Source organism: Opisthocomus hoazin, chromosome 7 (assembly GCF_030867145.1).
Source record: "Opisthocomus hoazin isolate bOpiHoa1 chromosome 7, bOpiHoa1.hap1, whole genome shotgun sequence".
NCBI classification, from domain to species: domain Eukaryota; kingdom Metazoa; phylum Chordata; class Aves; order Opisthocomiformes; family Opisthocomidae; genus Opisthocomus; species Opisthocomus hoazin.
In genome coordinates, this window is record NC_134420.1 from 65824609 (window position 1) to 65843696 (window position 19088).

Here is a 19088-nt window from a genome sequence, read left to right on the forward strand (position 1 = left end):
TTGCTTAGTTTAACCTAACCTGTAAAGGTCCAGATCTTCGTGGCAGAATTTGGAAGGAGCAGGAGCACTTCTGAGCCATGTATGTGTTAGCAATACTTGCTGCCATTACTTGGTAGCAAACATAAACCAAAAGCAACTGGTCAAGCAGTCTCATTCGCTGGGACAGACATTTCCCAAGGAATGGGATGAAGCTCTCTTGGCTTGATACTCAGGTCAGCCCTGCCTTTGGTTTGCACAAGAAAACTCCCAGTAGCTCCAAGAAGCCTTTCCTAGAAGCTAAGGCCAGAAGGGCTTTACTGAGACCGCCAGCCCTGATGCTCTGCCTAGCAGGAGCTGCCAAATGTGTGCCTGGCCCCTCTCCAAGGGCCGGTAAACTGCCAGCTTTGCCCCCGCCGAGGCCGGGGAGGGCTGGCTGGCAAGGTCCAACCTCGGCCCTGGGACCAGGCGTCCTGCAGTGCTGCTGGCCGGTGCAAGGTGACTGTGCCCAGCATGTGCAGCATGCCCCGTGCTCCCAGGTGCGCTTCCAAGCAGGCTGGGCTCTTGATAAAGTGGTACCTGGAAGCAGGCTGCTGATTTTTGGGAATCCTGTGATTTTTGGGAATCCTGTGATTTTTGGGAATACTGTGATTTTTGGGAATCCTGGGTCCCACCTCCCTCATACTGCAGAGCTCTGCTGGGCTGAGGGGTTATGGGGAAAATGGCAAATGAGAGCAGCCCCTAAACATCCCCCTGGGAATTCATCCGTGGGGTCCTGAGGGGTCCCAAGCAAAAGCAGCCATGGGGAAGACACCGAGGGGGCTCAGCTGAAGCACCTGAGTGCTCGCAGACCTGGGGACTGGACCTGCCGTCGTCCTTCACCCAGCCCTTGTCCTCACGGGCAGGTGTGTAGAAGTGTGCCTTACTTCTCTGGTCTGGTGCTGGCTGCTTTCTTGCCTAATCGGAGGGAGACCAAGCCCTGCAGGCAATGAAAGAAGCAGCAACGCAACAAATAAGCAGTTTATAGCTCTGGGAAGAACAATATTACATAGGCAAGAGGAGGAGCAGGACTATAGTAGCCTTCAGGATGCTAATGTCATTCCCTCCACAGGGCTCTTATGGCATAAATCACTCCATGTGCAGACCATATCATGCCCCTGGAGTTTGCAGCTCTCTTGCTGACCTTGCTCCAGCACGCTTCTCTCCAAACACAGCACTAACGGGGCAGTTAACCCCCACTGCCTCGGCTGCTGTTCTGCCACAAGCTCCGAGCAGGGGACAACACGCTCTTGTGCTGTTCAGCAGCAGGCCTGGGATCTGCACCCGTCGAGGGATCCTGAGCCCCAGCCTGGTTCACTCGCTGAGTTTTGGGACTGGACTTTGTTATACGTTGCCTGCAAGAGCGAGCAGAGGCTGCCTCTTCTGCAACCTCATAGTGAACCTCCAAATAAAGAATTTTCTTTTTTTTTTTTTTTTGCATGTTAATCTGGTCAGTGCTCACTTCCACCTGCATGCATAGAGAACAACAGATAATTTTTTTTTGACGCAGACAACCTATATATTTGTATGTCCGTTGCAAACGTTTTAGGGTTGGTATAGAAAGTGTGGGCCTCCAGAACAACCTTCTGATTCCCCTGCCTGCCCTGGTTCGCTCAGGCAGCAGGGAATAGCAAAATCCCCAGCATCTTCCTAGGACATGGGTAGGTTTTTAGTTGTCATTTGCTCTTGATGTACTGTTTTAGGAAACCACTGGCTTAGGACACGCAAGAGCACGTGCAGCTCAGGCTCGAGACTAACCCATCCTCACTTCCCGTGAACATCTCTCTCCCGCAGCTCCCTGGACTTGGCAGGAGATGAGTCCAACCTTTCTCAGATTGCCTTGATCTGGAAGTGGGTGGCTTTGGAGTCCTTCAGGGCCCGCGTGTGCGTCACCCTGATGGGATGATTCATGCAGGAGAGGCTTCTCTGGAGCCCGAGTGTTTGCAGGCTCAGTGACCCCAGTTCAGAACCAGTCTAGCTATCGACAGGGCTTTGCTGGAGGCTTATGGCGCTGTTGATCAGCATCAGAAGGCAGCTGTAAACTTTGTAAATAAATGGAAGGAGCAAGCTCAGCTTTGGCATAAGCAGCAAGTCCTCCTGCTGCTGTCTGGGGGCATTGCACCCGCGCCGGTGGGCGAAGCAACAGGGGGAGGCAGAGACCTGGCTTTGCAACCTGCCTCTGCCACCCCACCCCCGAGCATCACCCCGCAATCCCCCTCCTCTCCCCGCCCAGCCTGGACCGCTTTCATTTCTGTGTGCTGTAAGCTCCTCGGGGGAAGGGCTGCATTCTACAGCTTCGAGAGGTACAAGGGATGCCGCTCACACCAAAATAATTGGCTGTCAGTTCGCCGGGTAGAAAAGAAAATGGTGCGGTGTAACATTCTGGAGTTCTTTTGGGTAAGAGCAGATCTATTGCAAAGCACTTTGGCTGCAACACCAAAGCCTATTGATTAGCCTGAAGTATTCCAAATTGGGTCTTTCTGCCTGATGAGTAGCAGCATGAAGAACTAAAGTGCTTACACAAGAGAATATTGTACAGGAGCTATTGAGTAACCATCAGCTCTGCTCCAGCGCTGCTCAGTTCCCCTGGACTGCGTGCAACTTCTGAGCACTTTATCTTCTTCCTTTGCTTTCCGCAGGCGTGTGCCAGCTTCTGCAGCATATAAACTAGGTGCTATTTTTATTGAATCTGGCTTTAATGTAGTAGATTCTTCACACGTGTGTTGGTTTTTCTTGTTGGTCTCATTCCTGAACTTTCTGGCACCTCTAAGTGTAAAGTCAGTTATGCGCACATTGTTTGGCAGATGAATTCCCATTTCTGGGAATAATTTTCCTTCTAAAATGTATTTTTGTATTAAATATGCGATCTGTATCCATAACTGAGATATACCGTCCTAAGACTCCAGGCCAAAGATTTCTGCAGCCAGAGATCACCACAGCGGAGGATGCAGCCCTGACAGCAGACCTTCGCTTTCCAAGCCGTGAGCGTTTATATCAAGATCGTGTTTTACTGACCCAAACTCTGCCTCTTGGAGCAGGAAACTTCCCTTCTGACCTGGCACTGGCGAAAATCCAGCCAGAAACAGAGGATAAAAAGCACTGTCTTAAAACGCTGCCTCCCTTCCCAGCTCGTCTCCCTGCTAGATCAAGAGCAACCGCCTGTCTGGCCGAGCCTCCCTAACATCAGCTTTATCCCAGCTACTGCCTTGGCAGCCCCTGGTCCTCCCTCCAGCATCCCCAGGCCCGGTGTGAAAGGCAGTGGCTCAGGGAGCCGGCAGCCCACCCTTCCGAAGGTTCTGTCCCCCTTTTTTCCATCTGTGAACAAGCTGCCAGGGAAGAAGTAACCATGGCTGTGTGTGGTTTTCTCGCCCAGGGTGACCTGGAACACATCTGCAAAGCCCTCCAAAGTAGCAGGAATGCGCTCCGTTAGGACATGATTCATCCTGCATACCGCATGGGTGGCTGCTCAGGGAGAATTTTGACATTTGCATACGCTGAGGCTTTCCGCTTCTCGGTTGCCCTCGAACCCCCTGTACTTCGTCTGGTCGAGTGCGTGGGGGCTGTGCAGCCAGAAACCCCTTCCCGGAGGGGATCTGCCCCGGCTGGAGCCAACCCAGCAGCGGTGGTTCTCCTCTCACTGCGCCGTGGGGCAGAAACGAGAGGAGAAGCTGCCCGCGGCCAGGTTGAAGGATGGCTCTAGGCCCTCAGCCTCTGCTCCAAGCAAAGCTAGGACAGAGCCGCCGTCCAGGAGTCGATTGGGAATCTGGTATCTGCAGGGCAGGAAAACATCATCACAGTCCTACTGCTCCGGCAAAACCAACGCACGGCACAGGGAAGCGCTGCGAACAGGACTGAGTCACGCGTGCTGCTTCTGGGAAGGAACAGGAGTTGGGCAACGAGGCAACTGTCTCTCTCTACCTCAGGGCTGCTCCCGGGTAACTGGATTTACTTCGGCAGCTGCTCAGCCCCAGGCAGGGAGGGGAGAGATGCTCTGGGGGCTGGGAGGCAGCTCCCTGCGCTCTGCCACCGGGGCCAGCGCCAGCAGCGCAGCGTGGATGGAGTGAGTGGGATGCGGCTGCGACACGTGGGAAAGATGGAGGAATAGTGAGTAAAGGTAAGGAAAGGTAATGTCTTAGTGATTAAAAACATAATAGATATACACAACTAGATCTGACTACTTAAAAACATTACCCTCAACAGACCTCATCCTATTTCCTATGGCCTAAATACAATTTCAGGGGTGAAAAGGCATTTTCCTGACGGCACGTGCAGGCTATTAACTATTTATAATGTATATACAGCTTCAGGGAGAGAAACTAGTTCACCTGTACAGGTTAGTCTGCTTGAACTTACTGCCACTCCTTTTGGCATCAAAACCATAACTAGGCAATCCTGGTACTCGGTGCACAGATCTAAAACGATATGGTGACGCGTTTAAATCCTTTAGGATCAAGGGAACACATTTCAGGCTATTCACAAAAGTCTGCCAAAACCAGGTCTGATACCAAGTGCAATGCTTTGAAGAAAAATGTCAACAAATAGAAATCAAACAAATAGGAATTTATCTATCCAAAAAGAAACCCTGACATACAAAGTATACCAATGTCATGGCAGCTGTGAGTAAATACTGACTCTGACTCATCCTAAATAGCATGTGGAAATTTATTTCAATAGTATCTATTTAATTATGGTATAAATTTGGTTTGAGACAGAGATTTAATTTCTAGGTTCAACATGAGACAGGAGATCTATGTTTTTTAATTTAGTATTTTAGAAGCAAAGTTAGGGTCTGACAAAACCCAGTTGAGTCAAGTCTCAGCCTAGCTTAAGTAGGCTTTAGATCAATTCCCTGGTGAGCACAGGCATTCCTAGTTGCCATCACCTTCCCAATGAGTCACTAAAAGCTGAGTTTCTACTTCAGATTGCTTTCCTAACACAAAATTCAAAGCCCTCATATTATTTCCAGACAGAAGTGTTTACACAAGATGTGTATAAATATAAAGTTTATTCAGTATAGTGTTTAGAAAAATAAGTTCACATCATCTCAGAATACAAATAAAACACTTAATTGTCCAGGCACAAACCCCTATTACAGTACAACAAACACACATACTTTAGATCTCTTTGGTTGGGTAATTAAGCACAGATATGTTTGATGATACACTCCGGGGTGGCATCATCTAACAGTGCAGTAAAGACTTCTGATTATTCCCTCCTCTAATGCGTACATTCCGCTTAAGTTTCATATTTGTTGTAAGGCACAATAAACCCATATCGCAGAAATAACTGGTTAGTTCTGGACAAACAGTACATGCAGCAAAAGAACAAACATCCTCTGAACGTGAATCCTCAAAGCCAGAAGATTCACCCCCTCCTTGAGTTCAGAAATGTAAGAAGCTAGTTTTAAATTATATTGAAACATACAAGTTAAGGTATAAAATATCCTTCAAGATAACTGCTAGGAGATACAGGAAGACTTCAGGTCTCCTTGCTTGCAAAATGTCACTACTTTTGTTTCCAGAGTTCTAAAATTACTGTTCTTTTTATGATTTGAGACGGTTCTTGACCACAAGCACTAGGTGACTCATGCCCCGGGGAGCCCTGTGTACGTATTTCGCGGGACGCTGAAGCCATGCACCCCCTTGGCTGTTCCTCTGCCCTTGCTAAGCAAAGTGCACAGGCACTAGAAATCTACACACGGGAAACAGTCCTGTGCACACCGGGCCCAATTCTGCTGCAAAAAACATTATTGAGGTGATTTTTCAGGATCTCAAGTCAGAATCTGTCCATTATTGTCATTAATCTCGGATTGATAGTAATAACAATAAAGACGATTCCAGCCTTACTTCTGGGTGAAGCAGCTCTCTGAATGCGTCTTCCTGAATCCACAGGCAGGGTCAAGCCGTACATGGGAAGAGGTATATGCTTTACGCTTCCACAGACTGGGACCGGTGGGTTCTAACTGTCTGAGCGCCAGCCTTGTGCACTGGTTCGTACCGCCGCCCTAGACTGGGCCAAATCCGTCCCTGATCCAACTCCAGTGAAATGAATGGACCATACTCTCGGCTGGCGCGAAAGGACATTAAAGTCAACAGAATTGTGCTAGTTTAGCCCAGCCGAGGGCCTGGCTGATAGATGTCCATGATCTATGTGGCTGAAATGTTCTTTTAGGTAAGACCACAGGAATAATGCTGCAAATAGTCCAGACAGAGCATTCAATTTAACACATTTCTGATTCTCTGCAAAACTCTGGGCAAAACAGACGCAGCTTTAATTAAAAGTAGTAAAGAACAAAGGGGTTTTTTTAACACCATGCTTTGCAGGAATATGCTTAAAGTGTATTTTTCAAAGCTGAGTCTGGGACCAGAAAAGTAGTAGAATTTGGCAATGTTTCCTGTAAGATTTCCAGTGGACTTCCAAGTTACAAACATATGTGAAGTTGAAACAGTCCTTTATTCTCATCCATAACAGAGAGGGAGGGAGAAGGAATACGTATGCCAGATAGACACACCTTCCATTTAAACAACAGAATGGGATAATAAGGATGGTCTGTGGGGCTCGGACGCTCACTGCCATCTACTTGTGTGGGACACGAGCACCCACATCCCCTAAACACCGTGTAAAATCCTCAGTTTGGGAATTGGTGGAGCTATGCCTTATTTACAGCAGCCGAAGATCCAGCCCCAGATGCTTTTCGGGACTTTGTGTACTGCCTATTTAGAGCAGTTAGCCTGCTTGCTTGAGGGCCACATAATAAAAACTGACCCTTATTTTACAGTAGGAGTAAAACTACTATTTAAATATCTACTTTAAAAACACTGTACCGTGCAATGATTCTTTATATTGTGCATACGTACCTGCAGAAAACATGAGGTTATAACTACGTTATCTGGAGGGAATGACACTTATTTTCAATGGGAGAAAGAAAGAGTAAAAAATAGTAATAAAATAAGTTACTCGATATCTGGAAGACTAGAATAGATTAATCTTACTTTGTCCCAAACCACTGCTTTTATGTACACCCTCCGCTCCCACCGCAGAGTGGGAAGTCTCCTATTAGAAGTACCAGACACTCCAAGATACGCGCCACTGTAACAACATGCACAGTTTTCACGTCAACTGTGCTGCAAAGCCTTGGAATTCAGAGCCTCAGTAACACAACAAATGCAAAGGAGGAAAAACAAAACAAAACAAAAAAGTAACAGGTACTGGCGTAACACCGCAGTCTTTTCAGTTGGGAGACCTGATTTCTTCAACAAGTGAGAGTGCTCCAAAATAGTCTCTAGCTTGCCTCCAAATATAGTCTCAGCTTCACAAGACGACATGTTAACCCCAAACTCCTTCAGAGCCACGCATGTGTTCTCCATTAATGTGACAATGATACAGGGCCCTTCCAATTTTCCAAACAGTTGAACAAATTCATGCAAGGCAGATACAGCTACTGTCCTCATCATCACCATCTTGGTTTTACATGCGAAGAAGAGGTGGGAAGCAGATTGCTCATGCTGGAGCCCAGCAAGCAGATAAAACAAGCAGAACAGAGAGAACTCGGGACTATCCAATTCCCTGCTCGTGTGGAGAGCCCCTGAATGCCAAGGGAAGCTGTGCCAGGGGAACGTACCCTCCACTTCAAAGCGCTTGCCTTAAACACCCTTCTCTCTTGGGAGCACGTGGGGACAGCCACCCGCTTACGGGCCGCTTCTGCTTGCGGAGGATCAGAGCGTTGGTACGGCTGCGAAGTGCACGCCTTGCACGCTTGCTCTTCCCTCTCCCTGCAGCCCTAGAGACTCCGGCTCACAGCGTGGACTCCAGTGCTTACCGACGGAGGTCAGCTTCAAGGGTTCACACAACACCTTGCAAAACACGCTGCATCCAACATCGTGCAAAACAATAGCAAAGATCCCTATACCAAGCTCACGGCGTGCCGAAAAAAAACCTTCATCCCTCCAAGGCTTGCCACAGAACCAGTTAACAACCAAGACAGCAACAGACTGGGATGTGCTACCTCTACTGCTCTTTCCAAGTGATCTTGTTTTGTCCTGAGCCTGATTTGGAGCCCACAGAAGCTTATGGAAACATTTCCCATCGCCTTCCAAAGGCTTCGGACCAGGCTCCTGATGAGGATGAATACATGCTTTAGTTACTGTATATATTCACATCAGAATAAAAAAATAACAAAACAAAACCACAAAGATTAACAGCATGTCATTTTTATACATCTGCATTCTTATTATTTTAAAGCTTAAGGATGTGCTTTTCCATGCTACAGAATCTCCTCTGGAGGAAAGGCAAGCTCTGTCCCACCTGCCCAGAAACCACCTGCTTCCGCTGTCCCCGGCGCAGCACAACGGGGCGAAGGGAGAGGAGACCCAGCCCCAGCCAGGCAGAGCCCACGGCTGCTCCCACGAGCCCTTCAGGCAGCTGCAAGTTCCCACCATCAGCCCCCACGCTGCTTATTCTGGAAGGATATATAAATACATGTTTTAAGTGCACTCCTGGATGGGGGCCCGCTTGCTTGAACAGCAGCTGAAGCCCTCCCACACGGGCTGTTTGGCCAGCGGGTCCGTGTAAACACGGGGCTCCCTTCCCTGGCTGCCCACCCAGCCCCTCCTGCGCATCTGCCCGAGGCCGGAGCCAAGACCCTTCCCTCGGCACGACAACGGCTCGGCCCATGGTCCCTCTCCGGACTCCTCCTGCCCTGCCGACGACGTGATGTGGAAGGACCTATCTTTGGCTCTCTGCACCGCTAGTAAATGTCACCCACGATGACCAAAAGACTTAGAACTCTTCTTACTCGTGCAAGTAGGGGCACCGAAGACAGCGGGTCTACTTGCAGAAGTAAGGCATCAGGATTTGGCCCTGAGGACTGGTATTTGCAAGTCAGTGTTTTTATTCCTCCTGCCACTGTGCTTCAGTAACAAAGATAAGGCCACTAGGAAGAAAGGCACGTGGAATTCTGTAAAAAATACACAAAAAGGTTCAACTAATTCGCAAATTACTAACAAAACAAACAAAAAAAACCCCTGAACACAAAGACAGAGGGGGTAGAGACAGGGACCTCCTGGGTTTGTGAGACTGGGAGTTCACTTTCTAGTTTCAGTGTGATTAACATTTTACTTTTACAGTCTATTGCTTGAAAAACTACAAAAAAGTAAAACCTTGTCAGAAATAACTACGCTTACTTCCTGCTCAAACAATAAAAATAAATTAAACAGCCAGAAAATGTTTTCCTTTTCAATGCACTGTGTCTAAAGTGAAAGGGAACATAAACCATAAATAAAATCCATTGTAGTAATTTAAAAAAAAAAAAAAGTCTCCTTTATGAGAACTGAAACAATATTTACATTCATAATGGAGAGAAAGCTTCCGAGTTGCACAATTAGAGTTTCAAATGATGGTTTTTCTGGTGCACTGACAAAATGCTAGCTGTAGCATTTAGAAACCTGTAACTGTTTTCATGTGAGATTTTTGGTTTGAACGTAAGTCTGCTGGGAAAAAAGCAAACACAGCAGTAACATTATTATTTACGCTTTTGTTTCATTTCTTAACCTCAAACAACATAAAAGTAGCCTGTGAGGTATCGTCTGGAGTTCCTTAAAAATTTCTCAATGCCCACGGACTAGAAGTAAACAGCAAAAACGACTGCATTGTTTCTACCTTTTTGGAGCGAGATTTTTGTTTACTATCTAAAGTCAGGAGTGTATACTTACTGTTGAGAGTATGTTGTACTATGGAGAGTCTAGTTAAATCATCAGGGTAGTATCTCTTAGCCAAACCTGTAGCCATTCGCTCGGTACTTGCCCTGGCGTTTCCTTTCTCCTTTAATCTGCTTAAAAGAGAATACTGCATGCAAACCAAGTGTGGCAACCTAATTCCATTGCCAGAGATTCCTCTGTACATTGATTCAGACCATTTAAATGTTCTTCTGTTTTTTTTAAATGAAAAAAAACCCAAAACAAAACAACCCACCAAACAAAAAAAAAACACCACCCACTTGGTGCTTGCTAGGGCCTCAACAGGAGACTTATCTATTACAACAGAAAGCAAGGAAAAAAAAAGTTACAAGTCTTGCATATCTTCATCCATCTGAACTGTCTGCAGTTTGGCAAGTTCTTTTTTGTCTGTTTCCAGTTCTTCGCAAACCGTGTCAACCATGTTACTCATAACATACTTGGATTTCGAATCCAGCATCATTAAATTGCCAGTTGACTTACTCTCAGAATTAGGTAAGAAATTCTCTTTGACGTCAGGCACGGCTTGCAGAACCAACCTGTTCTCTCTGACAAAATCTTGATGTACTTGTGTAGACGGGTGGCTGACACGGTCCCCGCTTGTAGAAACGATTTCTCCAAGTGCGGGCTGTGCTGTAGAGATGGACAACAGATCTTGACTGGTAATGAGAGAGCAGTTCTGAAGGGTTGCATAGTTAGTGTTGCTGATAGATATCACGGTAGAGGTACTGGTCGCGGGTGATGACATGGACTGGCTCTCCGAGATACCAGAGTTCAGTTCTGCAGCATTTAAAAGAGTTGGTGGCGTGAGGGAAAAATTATGCGAGGGTGTTACATTCACTAACGAGGAGGCCAGGGACTGGAGTCCTCCGCTGGATATATTTTCAGAAGACATGTTTACATTTAGTTGCGTGTTCTGACTGACCGGCATCAACTGAGAAAACACCAGGCTTCTTTCCAGTCCTTCTTGCTTGACAGAGCCTACTGCCTGGCCTGAATTGGGAACCGTATAAACAACTGCACTCGGAGTGAGGGGGCTGAAGAAAACCTTTCCTTGCTGCACTGTTGAAGACTCAGTCGTAAAAGTTCCTGCATCGGATGTGCTGGGATTTACCGAAACATTACCTAGAGAAAGGGAAGCATAAGAGAGGAAAACATGGATTATAGTTGGCAGAGAGTTGTGCAGGCATTTTGTTAAGACGTTTTGGTCTTTTTTCTGTTTGCAGTACACATATATGCTAATATTTCACACAACACAGAACAGCTTTTTTTTAACAGGTGAGAGAAAATTTGGTATGAAGAAATAAAAGCCGTTAATAGAAACTGCTTCTAGAAACAAGAGAAAAAAAAGTTCTGGTATATTAGGTGTCTTTCAGACTCTCGTTAAGGGGCAAACAGTCCCCAGCCATATGATTAGAATGAATGTGCTTTGGCCTTCACTAGTTGCCACCACTCAATTTCTATCTAAGAATAGAAGCATGAAAAGCTATTAAAGATAGTTCAGTGACAGACTACAGCTTGTGTGTGGGAACTGGAGACACAGCACATGAAATCCACTGCCGGCTGGGCAGAGCCCACCTCACTCAACCTGCAGAGAAAACGTGAAAAAACCCAGTAACTTCTATCGGGTTAACTCGGTAGTCCGCCAAGTACCCAGATGTACCGCCTTCGACCTCACTTTATCACCTACTTCTAAAAGCCTAACCCTACTGCATCCAGCACGCCGCGTACAGCCAGCCAGCGACTGCCCACCCTCACCGCAAGCCACGGCGCTGCTCGCGTGACACCGTACCTAGCCAAAGCGGGAAGAGGTGGCCAGAGACGACCTGAAGTTGGTTTTACTCAACATGCCCTGTAAGCTGTCATTACAATAATTCCTAAAATCAGATATACTGGCTCTCGGGCCTGGGTCCCACTTCAAACACCTTTCTTTCTCAAGAGCAGCTTAATTATAATTTTAAGAGGCAACAGTTGGAGACACCTGAATTTTTTTAGAACAGCACTGAAGATGCATTTCTCACCTGAGAAATATTTCAGCTCCCTGTTCATTTCCATTACTCCATGACGCTTTTTTTGGAAGATGTCACTCCTATGTGTAAACTAGAAGAATAAGCCGAGGCAACTTAAAGTTGCCTGGCAATGAGATACCATTTACTGCAGCTTACTTCAAATAGCCTGCAGCACACTTCCCTTGGAATAGGCAGCCAGCTACCCATTCTTCTTGTGTTAAGAGAAACAGAGAGAAACCAAAGCGGCAAATGCGGATCTTGACTTTTCTCTGTACCAGACCAGACATACGGTGGATCACTCTCCAGTGGGAATCGGTATTTTTAACAATAGGGAAAACATTCAGAGAGGAACTTATAATGAGCGTTAGGACTTTCAAACACAATAGTCCCGTACTAGTTGAGGGGCAGAACTTTCTCACCTTTGCTGGCTATCAGTTTATGCCTTGGAGCATGCGGATTAAAAGGCTTTTGTAATTACAGGTGGTGTTCAGACTAAATGTCTCCTCTTTTTCATCTTGGTTAAACTATGTACCAATAACCTCCAGTGACTGCAAGTGCCACATTTTAGGATCTCGCAATTTTACGCCCATTCGAAATGTGTTTGTACAGCTTTAGTGTTCCTCCCTGTGTCACCCTAACGGCAAGAATAATTCACTCCCTGTACAGGTTTAATTCACATAAATTAACATGAGCACAGCTGGATTTTCATTACAGTACTCATAGCTCCTGAAACTAGGGATGTTCATTCAAGTTTAATAATTTTCATAACCAAAGACTGAGTGGCTAATGAGTAACAAAGCTGTTCAGTTGTGCTTTATAACTGACCTGCTTCAAAACAAGGACCTAACACTAGGCTTGCGCTCCCGGGGACTCTTCCTGGCTGCCTGCAAGTTGCAGTCTATGGTATGTTAAGACAAACTCTAGAGCAAGCCTGGGGAGGAGCCTGCGCACTTGGCACGTGAACCTGCGATGACATATTTCCCTTGGACTGAGGGCAGTTTTATTCAAATACCCTCGAGTTTTATATCTACAAGCTATTGCAAATTTCTGTTCTCTCCCTGCAGTTTAATCTTTCGTAATTACAGGACAGAAAATGTACGAGCATAACTGCTTGGTCTTGTGTCTACAGTAATTTATAATTTATTTTTATGAAATGCTTTGGTTAAAGAAACAAAAACCCCCAAAACAACCACCACAAGAGCAACAATGTTAACAATCCCCAGCTGCCACAATTTTCATTTTTGTGAACCTTCTCATTAAAAGAATTCTATGGCAAATGGGAATATTTTGAGTCACTGAAACTTGTAAAATTTACAGATATTTGTGAAGACCGGTATCACAGACTTTGGAGCACGAGACGAAAGCGGTGCAAAATACCAGATCTCCTCTAGTCTTAGCAGAGGAGCTCAGCCTCACGTAACAGTCTGCCCACGAGCATAACCCATTATAAAGGAGGGCAAAAGGTATTATTTGATGCACTGCGCGTGGCTGGGGCAGAGATACAACTGCGGTACCTTGGAGGAAAAGTAGCACAGCTTCCAAAATGCTAAGCGTGCTCGATCCCAACGTTTTCTCGTACCTCTTACTGTAAGAGACAAAACATTTACCTTGTGAAGCTGCCACAGAAACGGGAGGCAGCTGCAGAGAAGAAAAACCAATGCTTCCGTTCAGCAGCTGGCCATTTGTTCCTGAATTGGGGATCTGGACAATGCCATACTGGTTTATTTGGACAGGGGCAGTAAAAGTAACTACGGAGCCTCCACCTTGGGAAGAAGCAGTTTGTACGCCTTCCCTTTTCACCTCTGAGCTTGGTATCAACCCTGGGAACGAGACCGGGATGTTGCTGGGGCTGAAGGTGGCTGCTGCGGTGTTGGGGACCGAAGCCTGAAGGAGTTTGAAGTCCTTAACATCTTCTGACGAAGACGACAGTATGTCGGTAATGGACACTCCGTTGCTCACAACGCTTGACGTGGTTTTGGGCGAATTTAAGGTCACCGTCTGCGAAGCCCCCACGCTGAGTCCATTGAGAATGACACCGTTGGGTCCCTGGAGAAAAGAGCTACCATTGAGAAAGACAGGAGAGGTACTGGCAGGCACGAGGTTTCCGTTCAACAGGACGCCCGATGAGCTCAAGGCTATTTTAGTGTTTCCGAGCTGCTGCATGTAGACGGGCTCCATGTGGCCGGGGAGGCTGAGGCTGGTCACGCCGTCGGACGAGCTGGAGAGCGGATGGGGAGATAAATCCTCCTGCCCCTTACTGGACTCATCCTCCGTGCTGGGGTTGCCGTCTGACTCGCTGGGGGAGAAGACGGGAGAGATGACACCGCGTTACGGCAGCGTGCCAGCGAGCTCTGCGCCGGGGGCGGGGGGGGACGACGGAGGGGACGGACGGACTCTTTGCTTTGATACACTTTGGGAGAGTTTTCCCGAATAGTTATTTTTTTGTGTGTGTTTTGCCTTTACTTCAAACGAACTTCCAGGCCAAGAGGGGGTGCTTAGGAAAGGACACATCAAACCGGCCGCTGGCCGAAGGGAAGCTTTACAGACTGGGTTACGGAGGTGTAAATAACTCCCCCACCACCCCCCGGCGTCCACCCGACCCGGGGGCTGCCCGGACCCCCCTCCCCGGCCCGGGGTGCCCGCACCACTGCCAGCGGCCGCGGCCATTTGGCAACCGGCTGGGCGGCAGCTGCGGGAGGCGAGAGCGGGGCCGGGAGCCGCCGCCCGGGCCCCCCGGGGGGGCCCGCGCCGCCCCCAGGTGCGGAGGGAAGGAGGGAGGCAGAGGGGGCCGCGCCGGGGGGGGTTCTTTTTGCTGCCCGATCCGCCCTCGACCGCATTTTTCGGTCGCTCCCCCCCTCCCTCCCCCTCGCCCTTTGATGTGTCCCGCGGAGAGGGGGCCGCGGCGGCACAATCGCGCCCTTGGTTGAGAAATGCCTTGGGGCCCTCCGCCGGCCGCCGCGCTTTTCCCTCCTTCCCTCCCTCCCTCCCTTCCTTCCCTCCCGCCTCTCCCCTCCCTTCCCGTCCCTGCCCCGGGAGGAAGGAGAGGGGCGGGAGCGGGGAGGTCACCTCCACCTGCCCGCCTCACGGCGCCGAGCCCCCGCCGCGGCCCCTCCGGGAGCGGGGGGGAGAGGCAGAGCCGCGGGCCGGGCCGGGCGGAGCGGGGCCGGGCGGGGGGAGGCTCTCCCGCCCCGCGGGGCCGGAGGCGAGGCCCTGCGGCGGGGTCGAGCCCGGCGGTGGCGGTGCCGCCGAGGCCCTCCGCGGCCGGCCCCGCTCCCCCGGCTGAAACCCGAGCCCGGCCCGCTCCCGAGTCAGGTTTCAAAACAGAGCGAGCGGCGGGACCCCGCACCCCGCGCGTCCGCCGTCAATGATTAACTCTGTCAGGCGCGGCAATTAAGTGAAAACAAGGCGGGGGGGGGGGGGGAACACGAACAGCTCCCCCCGCGCTCGGCCCGTCCCTTCCCCGGAGCCCGCGCGGGTCCCGGCGGCTCCCCCGGGCCGGGCCGGGTGGGGGGAGCGGGCGGCGGGGCCGGGCCGGGCCGTCTCCCCGCGGCGGGTGGGTGCGCGTTGGGAGCGGGGAGGGGGGGGAAGGAGGGGAGGACGAGGCTGCACCGAAGGTAAGCGCCATGTTTGCAAAGGGAAGAAAGAGCCGGGAGAGGGGAAGGCGGGCGGGAGAGGGGAAGGCGGGCGGGAGAGGGGGGCGGGGAGGAAAGTTCGCCCCTCACCTTTTGGACTGGGTCTCGGAGGGGTTGCGGTCCCGCTGCCTGCGGTTCTTGAACCAGTTGCTGACCTGGGTGAGGGACAGCCCGGTGATCTTGGCCAGGTTGCGCTTCTCGGCCGGCGAGGGGTACCGGTTCTGCTTGTAGAGCTCCTTCAGCGCGTTGCGGGACTTCTCCTTGAAGCAGTAGACCGTCTCCTCGCCGTCCCAGATGGTGCGGGGCAGCGGGTATTTCCTCCGCAGCCGGTACTTGTCCACCGCCCCCAAGGGTCTGCCCCGGGCTCGCTCCGCCTCGGTGTAACGAGCCTTGTACCAGAGCTCCTGCAGCAGCGGGTGGTTGGAGGAGTCGAAGTTGTGGCTCTCCAGGATGCTGTAGAGCTCGGCGTAGATCCCCTGGTGGAAAGCCACCAGCGCCCGGGCTTTCATCAGGCTCTCGTTGCCACGTAGCAGATCGCTCGGGGGCAAAGACCATAGGAACCTGGCCAGGCGGTCCAGGTTCCCACCTTGCTGCAGCGCCTCGCAGACGCAGGCGACGTGGTCCGGGGAGAAAGCCAGGGGGGTCTGCGAGGAGGAGGAGGAGGAGGAAGAAGAGGAGGGAGAGGAGGCAGCGTGGTGGTTCCTGGCCAGCAGTTCCGTGTGGAGCAGTACCTGGTCGGCGGCTCCCTCCTCCCCGGCGGCGGCCGAGCCCGGGTGCTCGGCGGGGAACGGGGCGGCGGCGGCGGGGGGGGGGCGGCGGCGCGGGGCTGAGGGCTCCCGCCGCGGCCCCGTCGGGGGGCACCTCGCTGGCTTCGGAGAGGATTTCCATCACATTTTCCTGCTTGATCTCCACCGCGCTCGCGATCTCGTCCGTGGGGGAGGCAGAAGACATCTTTCGGTTTGTTTTCCTTTTTTTTTTTTTTTTTTCTCTTTTCCTTTCCTCCCCTTCCCCCCGTCCCCTTCTCCTCCTCTCCCCCCTTCCTCTCTGGAAAGTCCACTCCTCCTCCTCCTCCTCCTCCTGCTCCCGGCCGGCTCTAGCCGATCAGGTTTCCTCGCGGCCACGCAACAACCATTAAAGATCGCTGCTATAGCGAAGCGGTGTACGCGGGCTCCTCTCCGCCGCTCCCCCCAGCGTGACTCCCGGCCCCGCTGCAATACTATATGGCACCGCAGCCTGCTGGCCCGGCCGCGCCCGCCCATTGGCTGCGCCGCGCCGGGGGGGCGGGGGCTCCCGCGTCTCCAGGGCAACCGTCAATCAGGCGGCCCCGCTCCGCTCCTCTCCCTCCCGCCCCCCCCCCACCTGGAGCGCGGCGCCCGCCGCGGGGACGGCCCCGCTCCCTTCACCTGCGCCGCCCCCCCCAGCGCCTTTCCCCGGGCGGGGAGGGAGGAATTAAATCTCTGCCGGGGCCAGGCGGTGCCGCGGCGGTTACTGGGGGTGAGGTGCGGCTCCTCTACCGAGCGGGGCGCGGGGAACCCCGCCAGGGAGCTCGTTATTCGTGCCCCCCCCTCCCCCTTCACGTTACAACCGGAGCTCTCGGCCCTGCCTGTGCGCCCCCGCCCCAACGCCAGGCAGGTGCTGCCCGGGGCGGCTCGTACCTGCTCGGCTCGGCCCTCCCCGCCGCCGGTTGGCTCTGCCTGGCTGCGGTCGGGGCCGGGAGGGGTGCGGAGCCGGCCGGGCCGGGCCCCCGCGGCGGGCGGAACGCGCGGGGCGGCGGGCGGCGGCGGCGGGCGCGTTTGGCGGCGGCACCGCGCGGCGGAAGGCGGAAGGCGCGGAGGGAGGGAGGGTAGAAGGGAGGAGGGGGAGGTAGTGGCCGCGGCCATGGATGACCAGGGCTGCCCGCGGTGCAAGACCACCAAGTACCGCAACCCCTCGCTGAAGCTGATGGTCAACGTCTGCGGGCACACGCTGTGAGTGGGGAAACCGGCGGGGGGGGGGGGGTGTGTGTGTGAGACGGGCGCGGTGAGGGGAGAGGCGCCCCGGCCCGGGGCTGCCCCTCCGCGGGGGGACCGGGCGGCGGGGCCTGAGGGGAGCGGGTCGCTCCCCCGGACCCGCGCCGGCGTTTGCGAGGCGGCTGCGGGCCCGTCGCCTCCCCCGCTTGGCGCTCCCGGCGGCAGCGCTGCTGCAGCCGGCGGTGCCGTTCCAGGCCGGGCCGAAGCGCTGCGTTCGGCTGCTTCTGCGGCATCAGGTGCTCGGGGAGGACGCGGGGCTTGGCGTGTGCGGTGCCGGCTCCTGGCCCGAAGGGCTGTGAGGCCTCGGGGTGTGAAACGGGGAAAATACGCTTCTCATGAGTTTAACCACTTCTCCTTTGCATTTCATACTGTGCTTGGGTAATTAAGGGGGGGGGGGGGGGGCAAGTGACTGGTTTTATTTTCTGTCGTGCTAATTCTCCTGAATGAGGAATGCTTTATCTGAAGGCCTGAAGCTTGTTTAAACGAGAAAATCCTCTTCCAAACCTGTGTTGATGGTGCTGTTTACTCAGTATTTTTTTTGCAACGAGAGTTGTGACTTTTTTTTTTTCTTCTTTTCCCTTACTTAGCTAATTCCCACTGCTGTCTCTAGCTGATTTAAGTAATACATAGTGTGAACTCACTTTCAGATCTGGAGACCTTCCTTAGCATGGAAGTGGTAAAGGCTCTGCTCTAAATTGTTACTAGATACACATAATAGAAACCTCATACTGCAGTAGCAACCCTTTCTCTTTTTTTTGTTTGTTTGTTTGGGTTTTTGTGTGTCTTTTCATCTTTCCTGTGATGTCTATATTGAACTGTTGATATTTTTAAACTATAGGTGAAATATGTTCAAAAGATGTACCCTGAAAGCTTTACTTAACTTGATGTGGTGCTGTAAGTGAACAGGATGAAGGAATTGGGTTGCAACAAAAGAGTTATGTTTTGTGGTTTTTTTTCCTTAGAAAAAAGCATTAGCTTTCATCTTCTTCCCTGCCCGTTCTCTGCAGCCACGCAAGCGCTTCTGCTGCCACGAGGGAAGGTGTGTGGGAGAGCAGCAGGAGGTCTCCTGGTAGTGGTGGTGTAGGAGAGACGGGCAGCAGGAGAGCCCCTTTGGTGACAGTGGTCACTGCAAAACACAGCGGCGCTGGCCACACAAAACTGCGGTGTCAACTGGAGTTCAGAAGGTGACAGCTACATTTAAGCAAGACTGTGCAGCTTTAAAATGATGTTTCTGTCTTCTATTCTCACGAAGATCAAAGAACTAGCGGTCTTGATCATCTTCTGCTTTCAAGCTCCTCCAGAGCCACTTCCAGCAGAGGACAGCATGTTTCAGTTTGCTCTCCTGCTTTGGTTGTTAAATAGTTTTTTTTGTAGCTGAACTTCACTTGAGACAATTGATTATGTTTTGTGCTTTACTGGGTCCAGCTGCTGACACCTTATTCGGGCTTGATGTCCCTGTCTTGCTTTCCTTGTTTCTTCCCAGCTGCAAAAGGATTGCCGCTGCTTCCCCCAGCTCTTGTTGGTGCTTCTGCATTTAGACAAGTGCTTTATCAAGACCAGATCAGCAGTCTGAGTCCATGCGGCCCTCGGAGCCAGCCGGGTATCTCTGCAGGGTGCTTGCCAGGAGAGGGCTGTGCAGACCCACCCAGACTGACCTTACCTGGACCCGGCAAGGTCTGTTAGTCCCTCCTT

General features: G+C 51.5%; 2 protein-coding genes across 3 annotated transcripts in view; one reads left to right on the plus strand and one right to left on the minus strand.

Annotated features, from left to right (window-relative positions):
* Positions 1-9310: 9310 nt before the first annotated feature.
* On the minus strand, positions 9311-16372 carry LOC104331470 (homeobox protein SIX4). The gene is given in 4 exon segments (XM_009936777.2): positions 9311-10871; positions 13363-14051; positions 15478-16191; positions 16193-16372. Coding segments are annotated over 4 exon segments (2346 nt in total). The 5' UTR covers positions 16339-16372; the 3' UTR covers positions 9311-10074.
* Positions 16373-17242: 870 nt separating this feature from the next.
* The window catches only part of MNAT1 (MNAT1 component of CDK activating kinase), a 127010-nt gene continuing 125164 nt past the window's right edge, over positions 17243-19088 (plus strand). Inside the window, exon 1 of one of the 2 annotated variants that reach the window (XM_075426797.1) lies at positions 17243-17354. In XM_075426797.1, the coding sequence (XP_075282912.1) occupies positions 17266-17354 (89 nt within the window). In that variant the 5' untranslated portion in view covers positions 17243-17265. The remainder of the gene's footprint in view (positions 17355-19088) is intronic. The other variant, XM_075426798.1, reaches the window with a different exon arrangement.